The sequence below is a fragment of the Sapajus apella genome, unplaced genomic scaffold, assembly GCF_009761245.1.
Source record: "Sapajus apella isolate SASKATOON/1434 unplaced genomic scaffold, GSC_monkey_1.0 scaffold15, whole genome shotgun sequence".
In the NCBI taxonomy this organism is placed as follows: Eukaryota; Metazoa; Chordata; class Mammalia; order Primates; family Cebidae; genus Sapajus; species Sapajus apella.
The window spans coordinates 10,466,453-10,483,774 of record NW_022436955.1 but is presented as its reverse complement, the minus strand read 5'-3'; the positions used below and the strand labels follow the sequence as shown (position 1 = coordinate 10,483,774).

At 57.0% G+C, this 17,322-nt stretch overlaps 2 protein-coding genes across 3 annotated transcripts in view; both read left to right on the top strand.

Moving 5' to 3' along the window:
• The first annotated feature begins 1,672 nt into the window (after positions 1–1,672).
• On the top strand, positions 1,673–5,264 carry RRAD (RRAD, Ras related glycolysis inhibitor and calcium channel regulator). Its single transcript, XM_032284156.1, has 5 exons — positions 1,673–2,079; positions 2,299–2,683; positions 3,307–3,380; positions 3,504–3,708; positions 4,595–5,264. Exons 2-5 carry the CDS (start codon positions 2,314–2,316, stop codon positions 4,870–4,872), a joined length of 927 nt encoding a protein of 308 aa, XP_032140047.1. The 5' UTR covers positions 1,673–2,079; positions 2,299–2,313; the 3' UTR covers positions 4,873–5,264.
• A 2,756-nt stretch (positions 5,265–8,020) lies between these two features.
• Positions 8,021–17,322, top strand: part of CDH16 (cadherin 16) — an 11,473-nt gene continuing 2,171 nt past the window's right edge. Inside the window, exons 1-17 of one of the 2 annotated variants that reach the window (XM_032284143.1) lie at positions 8,044–8,192; positions 8,561–8,676; positions 8,900–8,957; positions 9,251–9,334; positions 10,725–10,880; positions 10,951–11,089; positions 11,727–11,885; positions 12,688–12,884; positions 13,487–13,609; positions 13,820–13,970; positions 14,230–14,457; positions 14,540–14,616; positions 14,690–14,878; positions 14,972–15,213; positions 15,800–15,933; positions 16,611–16,853; positions 17,021–17,128. In XM_032284143.1, the coding sequence (XP_032140034.1) occupies positions 8,913–8,957; positions 9,251–9,334; positions 10,725–10,880; positions 10,951–11,089; positions 11,727–11,885; positions 12,688–12,884; positions 13,487–13,609; positions 13,820–13,970; positions 14,230–14,457; positions 14,540–14,616; positions 14,690–14,878; positions 14,972–15,213; positions 15,800–15,933; positions 16,611–16,853; positions 17,021–17,128 (2,275 nt within the window). In that variant the 5' untranslated portion in view covers positions 8,044–8,192; positions 8,561–8,676; positions 8,900–8,912. Of the gene's footprint in view, positions 8,193–8,560; positions 8,677–8,899; positions 8,958–9,250; positions 9,335–10,724; positions 10,881–10,950; positions 11,090–11,726; positions 11,886–12,687; positions 12,885–13,486; positions 13,610–13,819; positions 13,971–14,229; positions 14,458–14,539; positions 14,617–14,689; positions 14,879–14,971; positions 15,214–15,799; positions 15,934–16,610; positions 16,854–17,020; positions 17,129–17,322 lie in introns of both variants that reach the window. The other variant, XM_032284142.1, reaches the window with a different exon arrangement.

Genomic DNA, 17,322 nt, shown 5'->3' with positions numbered 1-17,322 from the left:
GATCTGAAGCCCGGGACGACCTAGGGGTGGTCTAGCCTCAATTTATTCCTCCTAGGCAGCCATGCTCAGTCCAGAGAGCTGGGAGGACCAGGTGGTGGGAGGGGGGGTGTCTCAAGGTCATGTCCTAGTGTTAATGCCTGGGGCCCCTGCCATATCTAGCTTGTGGTGAGTGTCTCTAGCCTGTTGGAGCAGCCACTGGAATGCCTGGGGCTTGAGTGGCCCTTTGTGGATGCAGTTCCCTTGGCAATGAAAAAACACTGCTGAGGTCAAGAGCTCAGATTGCCAGAGGGGAAACCCAGCCCTGTTTCTTTGGCCCCCTGCTGGGAAGGGCCACAGCTACCCCAACCCCCACTCTCTGCCAGACACCCAGGGGCTCTTTCCAGTGGCACAGTCATGGGGTTAGAGTGGGCACAGGCAGCCCAGCCAGGATTCCTCATGGGAAGTGTGTGCTGGCTCTTTAGACTTGTCTGATAACAGGAGGCTCTGCTTATAACTTTCTTCCCACTGGACTTCTTCCAGGAACCCAGAAACAGTGTGGGGCTGCCCAGGCCTCCAAGATCCCCCAGGACCATGGGCTGGCCACCTCTTAGCCCACCTTTTGCCAACTTTGGGGACCTCGAGAACAAGAGGGCCCTCATCTTACCTAGCCAGGCCATCCTCAATCCAAGGCTGCCTTAGGTGTTGCCAAGGAAACTGATGCAGCAGCTAAAGAGCCTGGCCCAGGTCTCCATGACAACCTACCGCAGCCCATCAGGGTCCATCCATCTGTGATGTCACCTGAGCCCCAAATGGGTGCCCTCCTGCCCCCACCACGGTTGTCACAATCAGATGTCACAGTCTAATAGCAGGTCCCTATCACAAAATACCTCACAGCCTGACCTGCAACCCTCACACCCTTCAGAGATAAGCAGGGGGCTCAGACACTCCTCATGCTTTGACCACACCCTGCGTTTATGCCCCTCTCTTGGGTGGGGGTGTGTGTGAATCTCCAGGCCCTGGATGTGCCCTGGGTGGCCAGCTCAACCTTCGGCTAGAGGGAAGAAGGGAGACCTTGACAACTCAAAGTGGCTGGCTCCTGCTGGCATCCAACACCCATCAGTCTGGATTTCCCCTACTCTGGGCAACTTCCAGCCCAGGAGCATAACCAGGGCCAGGGCAGATTATTTATTTTTAGCAGAGTTGCTGGCAGCTGCCTGGTGGGTGCTGGGAGGTGGGATGTGGACTGAGTTTCATCCCTTCCCTCTTCTGGACTGAGGTTTCCTCCCCAGGATTCAAGAAGGCACCTCCATCTGCAACACTGCCAGAGCCACCCCCCCACCCCCCGCAGCAGCCCTCTCAGGACCCCGAGGGGGTCATGGGGTGACACCAACCCTCACCCTGAAGGGTAGGCTCATTAGGGAGAATCTTCAAATCCAGGGTGGGGAGGGAGTGGAAAGGATTTTGTGTGGATACCCCTTAAATTCTAGCTCATCCTGAGTCTGTGGGGAGTGTGTGTTGTGGGCAGGGAAGGGAGATCCCTGTCCCATCTGTAGCTAGTCTACTTGCTAGGACAACAATCGGGTACTAGGGGAGAGGGAAGGGAGACTTAACTCTCACTGGGCCAAACTGAATTCTTCTCCAGAGGGCAGTTGCTGCTCTTGGCTGGTCGGGTTTATCCCGCTGCCTGCCTTCCCATCACGTACTCCCCACCCGCAACGTCGCTTGCTCTCTCCTTCTCACACACACACTCAGCCCCGGACCTCGCCTACGGGTCAGCCCCTCTATTCCCAGATAGCTACTGGCTCCGCACCTGGCGGGTGGGGCGGGGTGTCGAGGGTGTGAGGTCTGAGGCGAAGGGTGGGGGATTCCCCTGGTGGGGGTGGACAGACACGTCAGCCCCCGCAGCAGCGTGGACAGGGGGCGGGAGCGGGGGCGGGCAGAAGCTTAAATAGGCGGCTCTGGAGCCCGGACCTAGTGCGGGCGGAGAAGGCGGTGGCTGCAGCGGCAGCGGCGGCGGAGACCCAAGAGTCCGAGTCTGGACTACGAGTGGGTGGCATCTGAGCCCGGATCCTAGTCCTGCGCGTGTCTGTGTGTGAGTAGGTGAGTGTCCTGGCGGAGCGGGGTCGGGGCGGCTGCACCGTCTGAGTTGCAGATGGATGCTCCAGGTCCGGAGGGGTCCGGGTGAGGGCGCGGCGACCTCCGGGCTGGGGGAGGGCTGCGGCGGGACCTTGGCCCCAGCATCCCGCCTGACTCCGGGTTGGGCAGGTGCGCCCGCCTCCTTCGCGGCTTACACAGCCACGCCGGTTCCTGCTCCCCTAGACGGCCCCGGACGCGATGACCCTGAACGGCGGTGGCAGCGGAGTGGGCGGGAGCAGCAGCGGGGGCCGGGAGCGCGAGGGCCGTCGGGGCAGCACGCCCTGGGGCCCCGCGCCTCCGCTGCACCGCCGCAGCATGCCGGTGGACGAGCGCGACCTGCAGGCGGCGCTGGCCCCGGGCGCCCTGGCGGCGGCCGCGGCTGGGACAGGGACCCAGGGTCCCAGGCTGGATTGGCCGGAGGACTCCTCTGACTCGCTCAGCTCAGGGGGCAGCGACTCAGACGAGGGCGTTTACAAGGTGCTGCTGCTGGGGGCGCCCGGCGTGGGCAAGAGCGCCCTGGCGCGCATCTTCGGCGGTGTAGAGGATGGACCTGAAGCAGAGGCGGCAGGTGAGGGGACTCGGCTGTCCAGGGGAGGGGCGATCCTGGGGCTAGGACTAGGGGCTGAGACTGGGACTCAAAGCCACAAATACCGTGGAATTCTATTGGCACTTTCAGAATCATGCCTCTACCTACCCATTTCATAAATGGAGAACAAAGGGAGAAGGGACATCCCCAACCTTTGGTAGGGAAGAAATGCCCAGAGCAGAAGGCAGGGGCATAGATATGGTTGCTCTGCGGGATGAGACAGGACATCCCTCCATACCTATCAGGGACAGGTCAGAGTTTCTTACTAGAGGGGTTTCTAAGAGAGGAGCCCTAGGTGGCCAAAGTCCCCAGGGAGGATGACTTTCTAACTCAAGCCACTGGGTCAGCTACTTCAGGACCCAGGCAGCAGGAGGGCAGGGGGCATTAGAGCGGCCACCTGGGACATTGCTGGCTTGGGGGCATGTGGGTGGAATTCAGGCACACCATGCCCTCCAGCCCCCACTTTCCTGCCTGGCACATGCCAGCCATCTGCAAGTGGAGAGGAGGGCTCCAGAGAAGAGTTGTAGGGTATGGCCAGAACAGGAAACCTGGCAGCAGGGGCTTTGACAGCCAGCTGGTAACCTATCTACTGGTCTCCTGCCTAGGGCACACCTATGATCGCTGTATTGTGGTGGATGGAGAAGAGGCATCACTCATGGTCTACGACATTTGGGAGCAGGTAGGGTACAGGCTGAGACTCAGGGCAAGGGTGGGAGGAGTGAGTTGGGATAAGATCTGGGAGTGCCAGGCTTGTTTCGGGGACATGAGGACTGTTGGGTAGATGTGTGTGTGTGTTCCCCAGGACGGGGGCCGCTGGCTGCCCGGCCACTGCATGGCCATGGGGGATGCCTATGTCATCGTGTATTCAGTGACGGACAAGGGCAGCTTCGAGAAGGCCTCAGAACTGCGGGTCCAGCTGCGGCGTGCCCGGCAAACAGATGATGTGCCCATCATCCTTGTGGGCAATAAGAGCGACCTGGTGCGCTCTCGGGAGGTCTCAGTGGATGGTGAGTAGGCGGCAGGTTGCAGGGGGAGGGAGCGCCTAGCTGGGCCCTGATCCAGTCAGTCTTGGCTTAGCTTGAGTCCCTGGGGATCATCAGAGGCTAAAAACGTTCAGGAAGAAAATTGGAGGGGAGGGAAATGGGAGAGAGCCACTGCCTGCTCACAGGGCTCAGGAAGGCCGAATCTGACAGGGGAGCTGCAGCACCATGGGGTTCTAGCCACTGCCTGCTCACAGGGCTCGGGAAGGCCGAATCTGACAGGGGAGCTGGAGCACCATGGGGTTCTCCTCTACTGCCCCTCTTGGTCCTGGCCTAGCTGGTTGGGGGGTAAGTGGGTGGAAGAGAGTGCAGGGAAACAGGCCAGGAGGTCAGAGCCTGTGTTCCAGGTCTGGGCCATTCTCAGAGTAGACTTAGCCTTGGGGAAGACCCTTCCCACTTGGCCTCAGCAGCCTTCTCTGTGGCCCCCAGCACTGAGTCCCTTAGAGAAACCCAGCAGTGACTTAGTGATCTCGCCCCCCCCATCCCCAGTCCACTGGGTCATTCATTGTGATATGAACTTAGATTAGAAAATACTAAATTTTCCAACATAGTTCTCATTTTCCTCTGTTGACTACTGTTGTACTTTGTTTAAATACCAAGCTTCAAATTATTTCAATAAATGGATCTCCTTTTGAGGGCCACTGTTTTGGGGGCTCCTTAAATGCAGGCACTCTGCCTTCTGGGTGATGCAGCAGTGCCCAGTACCCTCAGTACAGGAGCTGGGGTCTCTGTTTTGAGGGAGAACCCAGCAGATTCTCAAGTGGCAGCTCGCATGGGTGGGGCCAGGGTTGGAGGGGATTCCTCACTCACCCACCCTTTGTTTACTGGTGCCTGCCTGTCCCCTCCCACACAGAGGGCCGGGCCTGCGCGGTGGTCTTTGACTGCAAGTTCATTGAGACATCGGCAGCACTGCACCACAATGTCCAGGCACTATTTGAAGGTGTTGTGCGCCAGATACGCCTGCGCAGGGACAGCAAAGAGGCCAATGCACGACGGCAAGCAGGTACCCGGAGGCGAGAGAGCCTCGGCAAAAAGGCAAAGCGCTTCCTAGGCCGCATCGTAGCTCGTAACAGCCGCAAGATGGCCTTTCGCGCCAAGTCCAAGTCCTGCCACGACCTCTCCGTTCTTTAGGTCCCACGCACTCTCACTGTGGTGTGGTGGGCAGATGGACTGACGGATTGGTGGGCTGGCCCAGCCAACCGCCCCAGATGCCTCAGGGCTGGCTCAGACTCTGGGTCCCTCGGAGCCGCCAGCCAGGCACCCCCGACCTCATGGTCATGGACAGACAGTGCTGCCCAGAGAGGCGGCTTCCAGGGGCCAGTGAGAGCAGGGCCCACAAAGATGCACGCTCAGGCTCAGATGCGTCCCAAGCAGCCGAGCGCAGCAAAGGGGCAGGCCTGTGTGCCCGGAGAGGATTCTGCCTTTCTTCACAGCCCCGGTGTGCCTGCCCTGGAGGGAGGCTATTCAGTGTGGTGGCTCTTTGTTTACATGCAGATTTTTGTAATAAAGATTATTTCCTGATATGTCATGGCTGTTGACTCTCTTTTCTACCATCTGGGCGCTTCAGGAGCAGGAAGCATTTCTGAAGTCGAGGGATGGGGCTCACTGCCTCACCCTAGTGTGTGGCCATGATGTGTAAATGTGAGGGTCGGGATATAGCCAGATGGGACCAGCAGTGGACCTGTTTGGGGGTTTCAACCAGCAGGAGGAGGCACAAACCCCTCCCAGTCCCTGTTATCCAGATTCTTCTCTTTCTGCACTGGGGCCTGGCATTGCCCAACTGATTGAGGGTTCAATCACCTCACTGTCCGCAAAGGGAAACTGAGGCTTCTTAAGGGAGCATATTCTGTCCTGGGCCTCACAACCAGGCAGGAACCCTGGGTCTGGCTCCACAGCTGGAATTTCTGCCCTGTTCCCTCCTGAGGAGCTGGAATCAGCTGAGGTTGGGGACAGAGACATCTAAGAGGTGGTTTGTGAAGGTGCACACAGGCACACTCAACTCTACATGGCTCCTCCACCTCCCCGCTGGGGTTGAGCTACTGAGGAGGCTCTCACTGTTCTCTCCACTGTGAGTGTCCAGGCCAGAACATTCCATGGTTAGCATTGGCTAATTAGGTTTGGGTGGGAACAGCTGCCTGGAGCCCTCCCTGCTGGAATGGAAGGTCTTGCATGTGTATAGGAAGGTGTACTCGGCCGGGTACGGTGGCTCACGCCTGTAATCCTACTTGGGATAATCAGCACTTTGGGAGGCTGAGGCGGGTGGATCACAAGGTCAGGAGTTCGAGACCTGCCTGGCCAATATGGTAAAACCCCGTTTCTACTAAAAATACAAAAAATTAGCTGGGCATGGTGGTGCGCTCCTGTAGTCCCAGCTACTTGGGAGGCGGAAGCAGAAGAATCACTTGAACCTGGGAAGCAGAGGTTGCAGTGAGCTGAAATAGTGCCATAGCACTCCAGCCTGGGCGACAGAGTGAGACTCCCTCTCAAAAAAGAAAAGAAGGTGTACTTGTGCTTATGGCTGGGGGTGCACCTGTCTCCCTGCCCACCCATGCCCGTGGCTCCCCCACCCTTGGCACAAGTGCTGCTAAGAGTTTTTACCTACATGGTCTCAAGAAAATATCATCCCCATTTGGCGCTGGGTGGGAAGTGGCTGAGTGGGGAGTGGCGTACAGGTCCGCCCATCTCCAAAGCCTGGAGGCAGGCTGGGGCGAGGTGGGGGACAGTTTCTAAGAAAGTTCTGGACCAGGGTCCATACATTCCTTTCTTAGTTCGATTTATTCACTCCACAGACTCCAGAGAGCCCTTGCAACCTGGTTAGAATCCTGATTACAGCTTGTTGAATGGCAAGAGGAGGCTTGAGGGCTACCCCTCCCTGTACGGGGGAGCTCTGAGATTCACGCACATGCTCCCCAGGGCAGAGGTAACGCTCAGAGCTGTTGCTACTCTGCCCCTCTCCACAACATACTTAGAGGAATGCAGAGGGCGTGGTATTCTCAGAGCAAGTGAGGGTCCCCAGGACCTGGCTCTGTCACTTATTGGCTATGTGACCCCTAGGCAAACCACTCAGCTTCTCTGTGCCTCAGAATGTGACATGGACACAATGCCCCTTCAGAACAGAGTGGGTGGCATAATAAAGGTATGTGCTCAGAGCAGTGCTAAGCGCCTTGCAGGAGCTCAATGCATGTGAAACCCCCTTCAACCTCCCATGCTGCCCTGCTCCAGGCTGGGTGCCAGAGTGACCCTGAAGCAGGCACTCAGCTTGTGACAGGGCTAGGAGCAGCTGAGGGTAGCTTCCGGCCTGAGAGAGACTAATCAGATGTACAGTGGGAAGGACTCCGGGGTGGACCATGGGAAGCTCCAAGGCTGAGGAGGGACTGGAGATCAGGATCTTCCCACCCCCTCCCCTCGTTCCAGACTCCCAGGCCCCAGAAGCGTCTCCTAGCTCTGCTTGGCTGCCCTCACTGGGGGATGGGCCCCTGTTCAGCCCTGCAACTCTCTCAAGGTCACCTGAGCTGGTTTAATCTTCTTAAAGGCACGAGACCGTCCATTGTCTCAGCCCTGTCACTGTTGAGTGGCTGTGGCCAATGTGAGGACTTGGGGAGCTCACAGGCTGCTGCACCTCCCCACCACAGATCCCCCCTGGGGGGTGGTCTGGAGCCCCCATACCCAGTTCCGCTGATACACTGCTCACCCATCCTCTGCAACCTCCAGCTCCTTTAGTTCTACAAGCCATGGGGAGCTGCCAGGGCAGAACGAGAGCCAGATCATTGCTGAGCCCTTGGGTTCTGCTCTCAAAGGGCTTCCAGTCTAATGGAAGAGGCAGATAATGACAATCTGGTGTCCTCTGTGTATTAATAGAGATAGCACATGGCATGGTGTGAGGGGGTGGGGCATTCCCAGAGGAGGCTCCTGGACCAGCCTGGGAACATAGGGGAAGTTTCCTGGAGAAAGGAATATTTGAGCGGAGCACTGAAGCATGATCAGGTGCTTACCACAGAGATGAAGGAGTGGGAAGGGTGTTCCATGCAAAAGGAAGAGTGTGCAAAGGTGAGGCTGCAGATGCTGGCGCCTGGGAGATAAGTGAGACCAAGTCTGGAGCCACAGAAAAAGTAGTGTCCAAACCCAGAGGGCCAAGGAATACCCGCTGGTCTGTGTTGGGGTCGAGGGAGTACCAGGCCAATGATTTGCTCACCTCCTTGGGCTGGCAGTCACGGATGCTGAGCAGCTCCTAGCTTTCCAAAGTCAATGAGTAACTTGGGGGGCTGGGCGGGGCCAGGCCTGCTGCTGTGGGCCCAGTGGCCTTTTCCACTCCCAAGCAAGAGTGGCTGAACCTCCTACCTGCTCAAGTGCCCTGCCTTGCCTCACCCAGCCCGGCCTGGCCAGAGCTCCCTGGAGAAAGAGCCCTTTCGCTTGGCAGCTGGACCAAGGGAGCCAGCCTTGGGCACTGGAGGGTGAGGGGTTGGGATCGGAAGGGAGGGCATGGCTGAGGCTGGGGTTGGTGTCGGGGAGAGGGAAAACACTGCCCTGTCCTTGTCATCTGCGAAAGAATTCCCAGGGCCCCATCTTAGAGGGAGGGTCGATTTGTCGCTGCTCTGCCTGCCCAGCTCCACGACAGGGGCTGGAAAATGACGAGACGAGGGCCAGGCTCCTGCTCCAGAGGCGCTCCTTGTCTAGAGGGTGGCAGTGGGAGGTGGGACAGTCCTGGAGGCCCCATGCTAGGAGGAATCCTTCTGCGGTCAAGTCCTCTGTGACCTTGGCCAGACTCCACACTTCAGGCCTTGCCTGCAACAAGAGGTGACTTCTGGAAGTTACCCTCCAGGTCTTCAGGGACTTTCCAGCTTCAAACTTTTGTGATTTGGGGGGTTGCTAGGAAATTACCACTTTGGGATCTGGAAGCTGCAGAGGCTATGGCAAGAAGGAGCTGAAGGTCTAGAGGTGAAATTCTGGTAGAGTCCTTGAGGGGCCAAGAGCCTACATGCAGGGTGGCTGGGCCTGGGGGCCTTGGTGGGCCTGGGCTCCCAGGAGATGGGGAGCCTCAGCTCTTTTGCAGGGGAGGAAGAGGAGGCTAGTCTGTAGTTCGAGCCTTCTAGTTGTGTGTGGGGGATGGAAAGGCCCTCCCCACTTGCCTGGGCTGGATCCTCACTGTCGTGTCCCCCAGGTCTGTCCTGACCATGGTCCCTGCCTGGCTGTGGCTGCTTTGCTTCTCCATTCCCCAGGTGAGCTGGGCCGTGCCCCCTCTCCTTCAGATCTTGGCCTTGGAGGTTGACACCCTTGCCCCCAACTCCACCTGGATCAATTGCATGACTGTGAGAACAGTGCAAGGCATGGGAGGGGTCCGAGCTGGGACTACAGGGCTACTGTGGGATGAGGGCTCAAAGGCCAGACAGCGGGTGGATGGACTAAGATATGGCCAGGCGCTGGGAAAGGGCAGAAATTCCCCTCTTCTGTTGGGTCTCAGTGCCCAGGCAGGAGGCTAGAGCCTGGTGACAAAGTTGGAATCCTCCCACAGGCTGTCCTGGAGGCCCAGCTTGCAGAGCTGTCTGTGGAAGTTCCAGAAAACTATGGTGGAAATTTCCCTTTATACCTGATGAAGGTGAGCCTGAGAGTTGGGGGTTCCCTTCCCATGAAGTCCTGCTTTTCCTTCCTCTGGCACCCTTCCTCTTGCTGTTTCTCTTTGAAAGCCTGCTTTCCAGAGAGAATGTACATGTTATACAGGTTAAGTGTCCCTTATCTGAAATGCTTGGGACCAGAAGCGTTTCAGATTTTGGATTTTGTTTTCAGATTTTGGAGTATTTGCATACACATCATGATATATCTTGGGGGATGGGACCCAAATCTAGACATAAAATTCATTTATGTTTCATATATGCCTTACACACATAGCCTGAAGGTGACGTTATACATTTCCTTTTGAGATGGAGTCTCCCCCTTTTGCCAGGCTGGAGTACAGTGGCATGATCTCGGCTCACTACAGCCTCTGCCTCCTGGGTTCAGGCGATTCTCCTGCCTCAGCCTCCTGAGTAGCTGGGATTACAGGCATCTGCCACCACGCCTGGGTAATTTTTTGTATTTTTAGTAGAGACAGGGTTTCACCATGTTAGCCAGGATGGTCTCAACCTCCTGACCTTGTGATCCACCTGCCTTGGCCTCCCAAAGTGCTGGGATTACAGGCATCAGCCACCGCGCCTGGCCTTTTTTTCCCTTTTTCTTTTGAGGCTAAGTTTCATACTTGTTGCCTGAGCTGGAGTGCAATAGTGCAATCTCAGCTCACTGCAACCTCCGTCTCCTGGGTTCAAGAGAGTCTCCTGCCTCAGCCTCCTGAGTAGCTGGGACTAGAGGTGTATGCCACCATGCACTGGTAATTTTTTTGTTGCTGTTGCATTTTTAGTAGAGACGGGTTTTGCCACATTGGCCAGGCTGGTCTTGAATACCTGACCTCAGGTGATCCACCCACCTTGGCCTCCCAAAGTGCTGGGATTACATGCGTGAGCCACCGCGCCTGGTTGAATATTTTAAAATGATTTTGTGCATGCAACAAAGTTCTGACTATGTGTTGGCCGTGACCCGTCACATGAGGTCAGATGTAGTATTCTCCACTTGTCATGACATCTTGGCACTCAAAAAGTTTCAGATTTTGGAGTATTTCAGATTTTCAGGTTAGAGATGCTCAACCTGCAGTGAGAATGACTAACAAGGTTTTAATCCCAGCAGAGACTAGAGCTTTAGGTTAAAGAATGAAATCTTGGTGGTGAGGTTTCAAGCTTCAGAAAGAAGGACAGGGAGTTTTGGGGAGCATCTGGTCTAGGGAAAAGAGTTCTGCCACTGAGTCTTAGTCCTGATGCTTACCGGCTGTGTGACTTCAGACAGGAGCCAGACATCTCCGAGACTCAGTTTCCCCACATATAAAATGAGGCCATCAGGTGGACGGAGGGCATCTCCCAGGCCTGGCCACTACTCCCTTCACTTCTGTTCATCCCCATCAGCTGCTGCTGCCCCGTCAGGGAGCTGAAGGCCAGATTGTGCTGTCAGGGGACTCAGGCAAGGGAGCTGAGGGCCCCTTTGCTATGGATCCAGATTCTGGCTTCCTGCTGGTGACCAGGGCCCTAGACCGAGAGGAGCAGGCAGAGTACCAGCTACAGGTATGTCTGGACTGGGTGTAGGGGAGAGCAGGCAAGGCAGGGTCAGATGCTGACTCCCCTTCCCTGCTAGGTCACCCTGGAGACGGAGGATGGACGTGTCTTGTGGGGTCCACAGCCTGTGCTTGTGCATGTGAAGGACGAAAATGACCAGGTGCCCCATTTCTCTCAAGCCATCTATAGAGCTCAGCTGAGCCAGGGCACCAGGCCTGGTGAGTGGCCAGGGCAGCTAACTTGATGGGACAGCAGAGAACAAAGAGATAGCCAGACAGTTAGCATAGGGACAGGGAAGCCATTTCTGTCTCATTTCTTTTTTCTTTTTTTTTCTTTTTTTTGAGACAGAGTCTTGCTTTGTTGCCCAGTCTGGAGTGCAGTGGTGCAATCTCACCTCACTGCAACCTCTACTTCCTAGGTTCAAGTGATTTTCCTGCCTCACCCTCCCAAGCAGCTGGTACTACAGGCACACATTACCACTCCTGGCTATATATATATATATATAGTATTTTTAGTAGAGACAGGAGGTTTCACCATGTTGGCCAGAGTGGTCTCGAGCTCCTGGCTTCTTGAGGTGATCTGCCCGCCTCAGCCTCCCAAAGTGCTGGGATTACAGGCATGAGCCACCTCGCCCAGCCCATCCTGTACCATTTCTGTCCCACGTTGTATCCCTCTACTCTACTGAGGGTCCCATCCACTCTTGGCCTCAGTTTGCTCATCTGGGAAGTAGGACAAAAAGCCGTGGCTCATCTCCAGAGTCCTGATGTGATGATGGTTAGGGAGAAATAGGAGAGGCATGGGAGACTCTCCCCACTCTCTCTATCCCTTACAGTTTACCCTCCCACCATGAACCAGGCATCCCCTTCCTCTTCCTTGAGGCTTCAGACCAGGATGAGCCAGGCACAGCCAACTCGGATCTTCGATTCCACATCCTGAGCCAGGCTCCAGCTCAGCCTTTCCCAGACATGTTTCAGCTGGAGCCTCAGTTGGGGGCTCTGGCCCTCAGCCCCAAGGGTGAGCCTGAGTGGGTTGTGCTGGGGAGGGAGGGTCAGAGAAAGCTGGAGAAGGTGGCATCTGAACATAAGACATGCATGGGTGGGAGCTTGAGAGGTAAAAAAGGAAGGAAGGGCACTCTAGGTGGAGATAGCAGCAAGGCAGGTGGCCATGGAGGCAGGGCCAGGCATGGAGAGCTGGGAAATGGTATGAACAGAAGGCATCAGCTCCATGCTCCAAGAAGACCCAGGCCTAAGGGACAAAGATAGGAATAGTCTGAGGAGCTGTAGCCTAAGATGTGGCTGGGCAACCTCACGATTGATGGCAGAAGAGACCTGGATCTGGAAACTCAGACAACAGGCATGAATTAGGGATGGAAAGAAAAGTGAATCAGACATCATTATGGCCAGCCACGCGCCCACCCACCTACTACCCAAACACCTACACAGTCCATCCATCCACCCCTCACTCATCCAAACACTCTCCCATTCACACACTCAAAGTCCCATTCACCTACCAAATCAACCACCCATTCATCCAACCCATCATCTACCATCTACCCACCTCCTCATCCTGGATATCCATCTATACCTCTAATCTATCACTCATTCATTGTGTGGATAGATATCGAGGTGGCTTTGCAAACTGTCATGTCCTGGTTGGATGCTTACAACAGTGCTTAAAATTCCTCTCTTCCATTGGCCAAGAGAGTGTCCCAATCACCTGCCATATGCTTGGTTTTGTGTCTGGTATTCTGCTGAGAATGAAGCCCTGGCCCCTGCTCTCTGGCCCCCTGCTCAGCTGACCATCCTCCCTGTTTTAGGGAGCACCAGCCTCGACCACACTCTGGAGGGCCACTACCAGCTGTTGGTACAGGTCAAGGACATGGGCAACCAGGCCTCAGGCCATCAGGCCACTGCTACCGTAGAAGTCTCCATAGTAGAGAGCATCTGGGTGCCCCTAAAGCCTATCCATCTGGCAGAGAATCTCAGAGTCCTGTACCCCTACCATATTGCCCAGGTGAGTAAGTGGCTGTCAGTGGCTGAAGCAGCACTATGGACGGTGCAGCTGGGCCTGAGTCTCATGGATATTTGGGGGCTGACTCTGGAACCCACGTGACCCCTGCTCCTTCCTCCACTCTTCCCATCACTTCCCACTGTAGACTGGGGTGTTCAAGACACTGGGCGCAGGCCCACAGCCCCTCGCCTGCCTTGCCATCCTCTAGCAGCCATGACTCTGTGCTCTGACCTCTTGAACTTGCCCAAAGCTTCCTCAGAGAGAGCAGCTGCCACCTCTTGCTGCCATGGGGATTGTCACCCCGGCCAGGAATGTCTCAGGCCTCTTCTAGGAATGCCCTGGGGTCAGGCCCAGGCTGTGAGGACAGAAAATAAAGTAACCTGGTCATTCAGGCACTTTGGGTAGGGTCCAGGCTTGGACCAGGACAAGGCCACTAACAACAAGTGCCCTGAACAGAAGGATCCCACCTGGACTCTAGGTCCAGGGAGGGCAGCACTTTGCCTGGGTCACACAGCTGGGACCCAGGCTCCTCACCCAGAAATCAGATGGGGCTCAAGGGCTGACATAGACTGTTCCTGCCCCTCGGCCTGGGGTGTCCCTCCCAGGTACACTGGAGTGGGAGTAATGTGCACTATCACCTGGAGAGCCATCCCCCGGGACCCTTTGATGTGGATGCAGAAGGGAACCTCTACGTGACCAGAGAGCTGGACCGAGAAGCCCAGGCTGAGGTGATATGAACGGGGAGCCAGGGATGCAGGCTGGGGGTGCTTGGTCACTATCCAGTTGATTTTTGGGGATGTCACAACTGCAACAGAGGCTGAGGTAGTGGAAAAGAGCCTTGAAGAGCTGGAGCTTGCTGACCAGAAGGAAACTCAGAGCCAGGCAAGGCTGGAGCTGCCCTTGGTCCTGACCTGAAGCCCCTTCACTGCCCACTGCAGTATCTGCTCCAGGTGCGGGCTCAGAATTCCCGTGGTGAGGACTATGCAGCGCCTCTGGAACTGCATGTGCTGGTGATGGATGAGAATGACAACCCGCCTGTCTGCCCTGCACGTGGTCCTGCAGTCAGCGTCCCTGAGCTCAGCCCCCCAGGTGAGCTACAGGCTTAGTAGGGATGGGAGAGGGGCAATGTCTCTATGAACCGCCTGGTGTTGCTCTTCTCTGGGACAAGGACCCAGCCTCAGGCCCCCATGTCAATGTCCCTCCACAACACACACACACACACACACACACACACACACACACACACACACACACGCGAGCTCAAGTTCAGTTCAGCACAAAAGAGGAGTCGGAGGGTAAGGCCCCCAGGCTGGGCTGTGGTCCCATCCAGGCGGGTGCTGTCTTGCAGGTACTGAAGTAACTAGACTGTCAGCAGAGGACGCAGATGCCCCCAGCTCCCCCAATTCTCACATTGTGTATCAGCTCCTGAGCCCTGAGCCTGAGGATGGGGTGGAGAGGAGAGCCTTCCAGGTGGAAACCACTTCAGGCAGTGTGACACTGGGGGGACGCCCACTCCGAGCTGGCCAGGACATCCTGCTTCTGGTGCTGGCCATGGACCTGGCAGGCGCAGAGGGTGGTAAGTGCCTTGGCTGGTGACCTAGGTCCCCTGTCCCCTCTGTTCCTACCCCGACCTCACCAACATGCCCTCTCTGCCCCAGGCCTCAGCAGCACATGTGAGGTTGAAGTCACAGTTGCAGACATCAATGATCACGCCCCTGAGTTCACCACTTCCCAGGTAAGCAGACACAGGAGAGGAGGCCTTGGGAAGGATGCTGGCAGGGGGCTCACCACCCCATCTTCTTCTCTAGATTGGGCCTATAAGCCTCCCTGAGGATGTGGAGCCCAGGACTCTGGTGGCCACGCTCACAGCCACTGATGCCGACCTCGAGCCTGCCTTCCGCCTCATGGATTTTGCCATTGAGAGGGGGAACACAGAAGGGACCTTTGGCCTGGATTGGGAGCCAGACTCCGGGCATGTCCAACTCAGACTCTGCAAGGTGAGGGCCGGGGTAGCTGGGAAAGGGGCCCACACATGCACGCACATGTGCCTTGCTCAGGCCTGCACAGTGACCTGGGCCTCCCGGTTCCAGAACCTCAGCTATGAGGCAGCTCCAAGTCACGAGGTGGTGGTGGTGGTGCGGAGTGTGGCAGAGCTGCTGGGGCCAGGCCCAGGCCCTGGAGCCACGGCCACGGTGACTGTGCTGGTGGAGAGGCTGACACCACCCCCCAAGTTGGACCAGGAGAGCTACAAGGCCAGTGTCCCCATCAGTGCCCCAGCTGGCTCCCTCCTGCTGACTGTCCAGCCCTCCGACCCCATGAGCCGACCCCTCAGGTGAGCCGAAAGCCCAGCCCCCTACTTGGACTGGATCGTCCCTGCTCCTTGGGGATGACCCCAGGGCCTCAGAGGGGATTCACATTATCGACAGCCTGCAATATTTCTCAAACTATGGCAAATGCCAAGGTTGTGCCTCCTGGCAGGGATTGGGGCTGGGTAGACTAAGTAGGGCATGGGTGGGGGTGTTTTGGACCCCATGAGAGCTCGGATTATGCCTCAGCACCTGGAGGGAAGACCAGGCCCTCCTCCAATGCCCCCCAACACATTGCAGACAGACAAGGTTGTTCCCAGGCTCCAATTCCTTTGCAGGGTGACCTGGAACAAGCAAAGTCGAAATGGGCCTCCCAGGTTCTGAGAGTCTCTCCCTGTCCCACGTGATCTATTGTTCACCACACACCCAACACCACAACCACAACCACAAATCCTGAAGCTAGAGAGAGAGACTGGGCACCCCAGGCTTTGCTGTGGCCCCTGAGTCACAGAGAGGGTATAGAATTTAAGCAACTCACATGGCCCTGGGGAATTCTGAACAAAACCCTATATGTAGTCCCAGTACCTCCTCACCCTCTTCCTTGGGCGGCAGGTTCTCCCTGGTCAATGACTCAGAAGGCTGGCTCTGCATTGAGAAGTTCTCCGGGGAGGTGCGCACCACCCAGTCCCTGCAGGGCGCCCAGCCTGGGGACATCTACACTGTGTTTGTGGAGGCCCAGGATGCAGGTATGGCCAGGCAGCGGTGAGAGCCCCTGGGAGGGGATACAAACCTCAGACAGACAGACAGCAGAACTGAGCTTCCGCCCAGAGGCCCTCGCTAGCAACCCCCAGCTCCAAGCAGGAGAACAGACGTGAAGCTGGGTTCAGTGTTCCTCTCTGAGAATGCATCTACTCCTCCGGTGGCATGTCTGGTGTCTGCCTCCCCTCTCTCACCACTCTCGTAGATTGACCCTCAAAATCCCCCAACCTTGTCCTTTAGCCCTGGAAAGTCCTTGCCCTTTAGCCCCTCAGAGTGTCAGCTTCAGGGACTGGTACAGGGCCAGGGAGGTGGCAAGAGGGCCAGGGGCTGCCCCTGGGGAAGGAGTGCTGGAGTGAATGGGCCACTGGGGCTGGGTGTGGAGGACTGTGAACACTGCTCAGGACAGAGAGCTGGCCCCGGGATGGGGAGCTCCGGGAGGCAGGGTTCAGCTCCAAGCTGGGCTGTGATACAGAGCAGAGCCAACGGCAGTGAGCTCCGCCAATCAGGGATGTTCACAGTGGCATGGGGATGATGACAGGTGGAGAGAAGTGTGGCAGAGGAGTCTGCAGGGCCAGACTCATGGGCTGTAGGAGCAGCCCAGGGACCTTGGAGCTCACCCCTCCCCTGACAACACCCAGCCAGCTCAGCACTGCCTCCTCTGCAGATGAGCCAAGACTGAGCACCTCTGCGCCCCTGGCGATCCACTTCCTGAAGGCCCCTCCTGCCCCAGCCCTGACTCCTGCCCCTGTGCCCTCTCGATACCTCTGCACGCCCCGCCAGGACCATGGCGTGATCGTGAGTGGACCCAGTGAGGACCCTGACCTGGCCAGTGGGCACAGTCCCTATAGTTTCGCCCTTGGTCCCAACCCCACGGTGCAACGGGATTGGCGCCTACAGACTCTCAATGGTGTGTGGTGGGGAAAGGGAGGGAGGCTGTGGCCCAGGCAGGGAGAGGGGGGTCACTTGGAAGTGAAGTGCCTCTCTACCATGGGGGAGGGGCTGGGCCTAGAGGGAGCAGCCCCCAGAGAGCCTGTCCAGGCTGGTGACCCTGGTCGTTGCCTGCTGTCCCGACAGGTTCCCATGCCTACCTCACCTTGGCTCTGCACTGGGTGGAGCCGCGTGAATACATAGTCCCCGTGGTGGTCAGCCACAATGCCCAGATGTGGCAGCTCCGGATTCAGGGTGAGGTTGGGCTTGGGTGCAGCCTGCAGTTCCTGAGAGACGCAGGGGGAGGGAGCTGGGTACACATGCATACAGGATCCTTCCATGGGCAGCACATGCCTGTGCACACTTGCACACCTATGACTGGGCACACATACCTGTGTGCACACAGGAACAGGCACAGAGGCACAAACTTTTTTTTTTTTTTTTTTTTT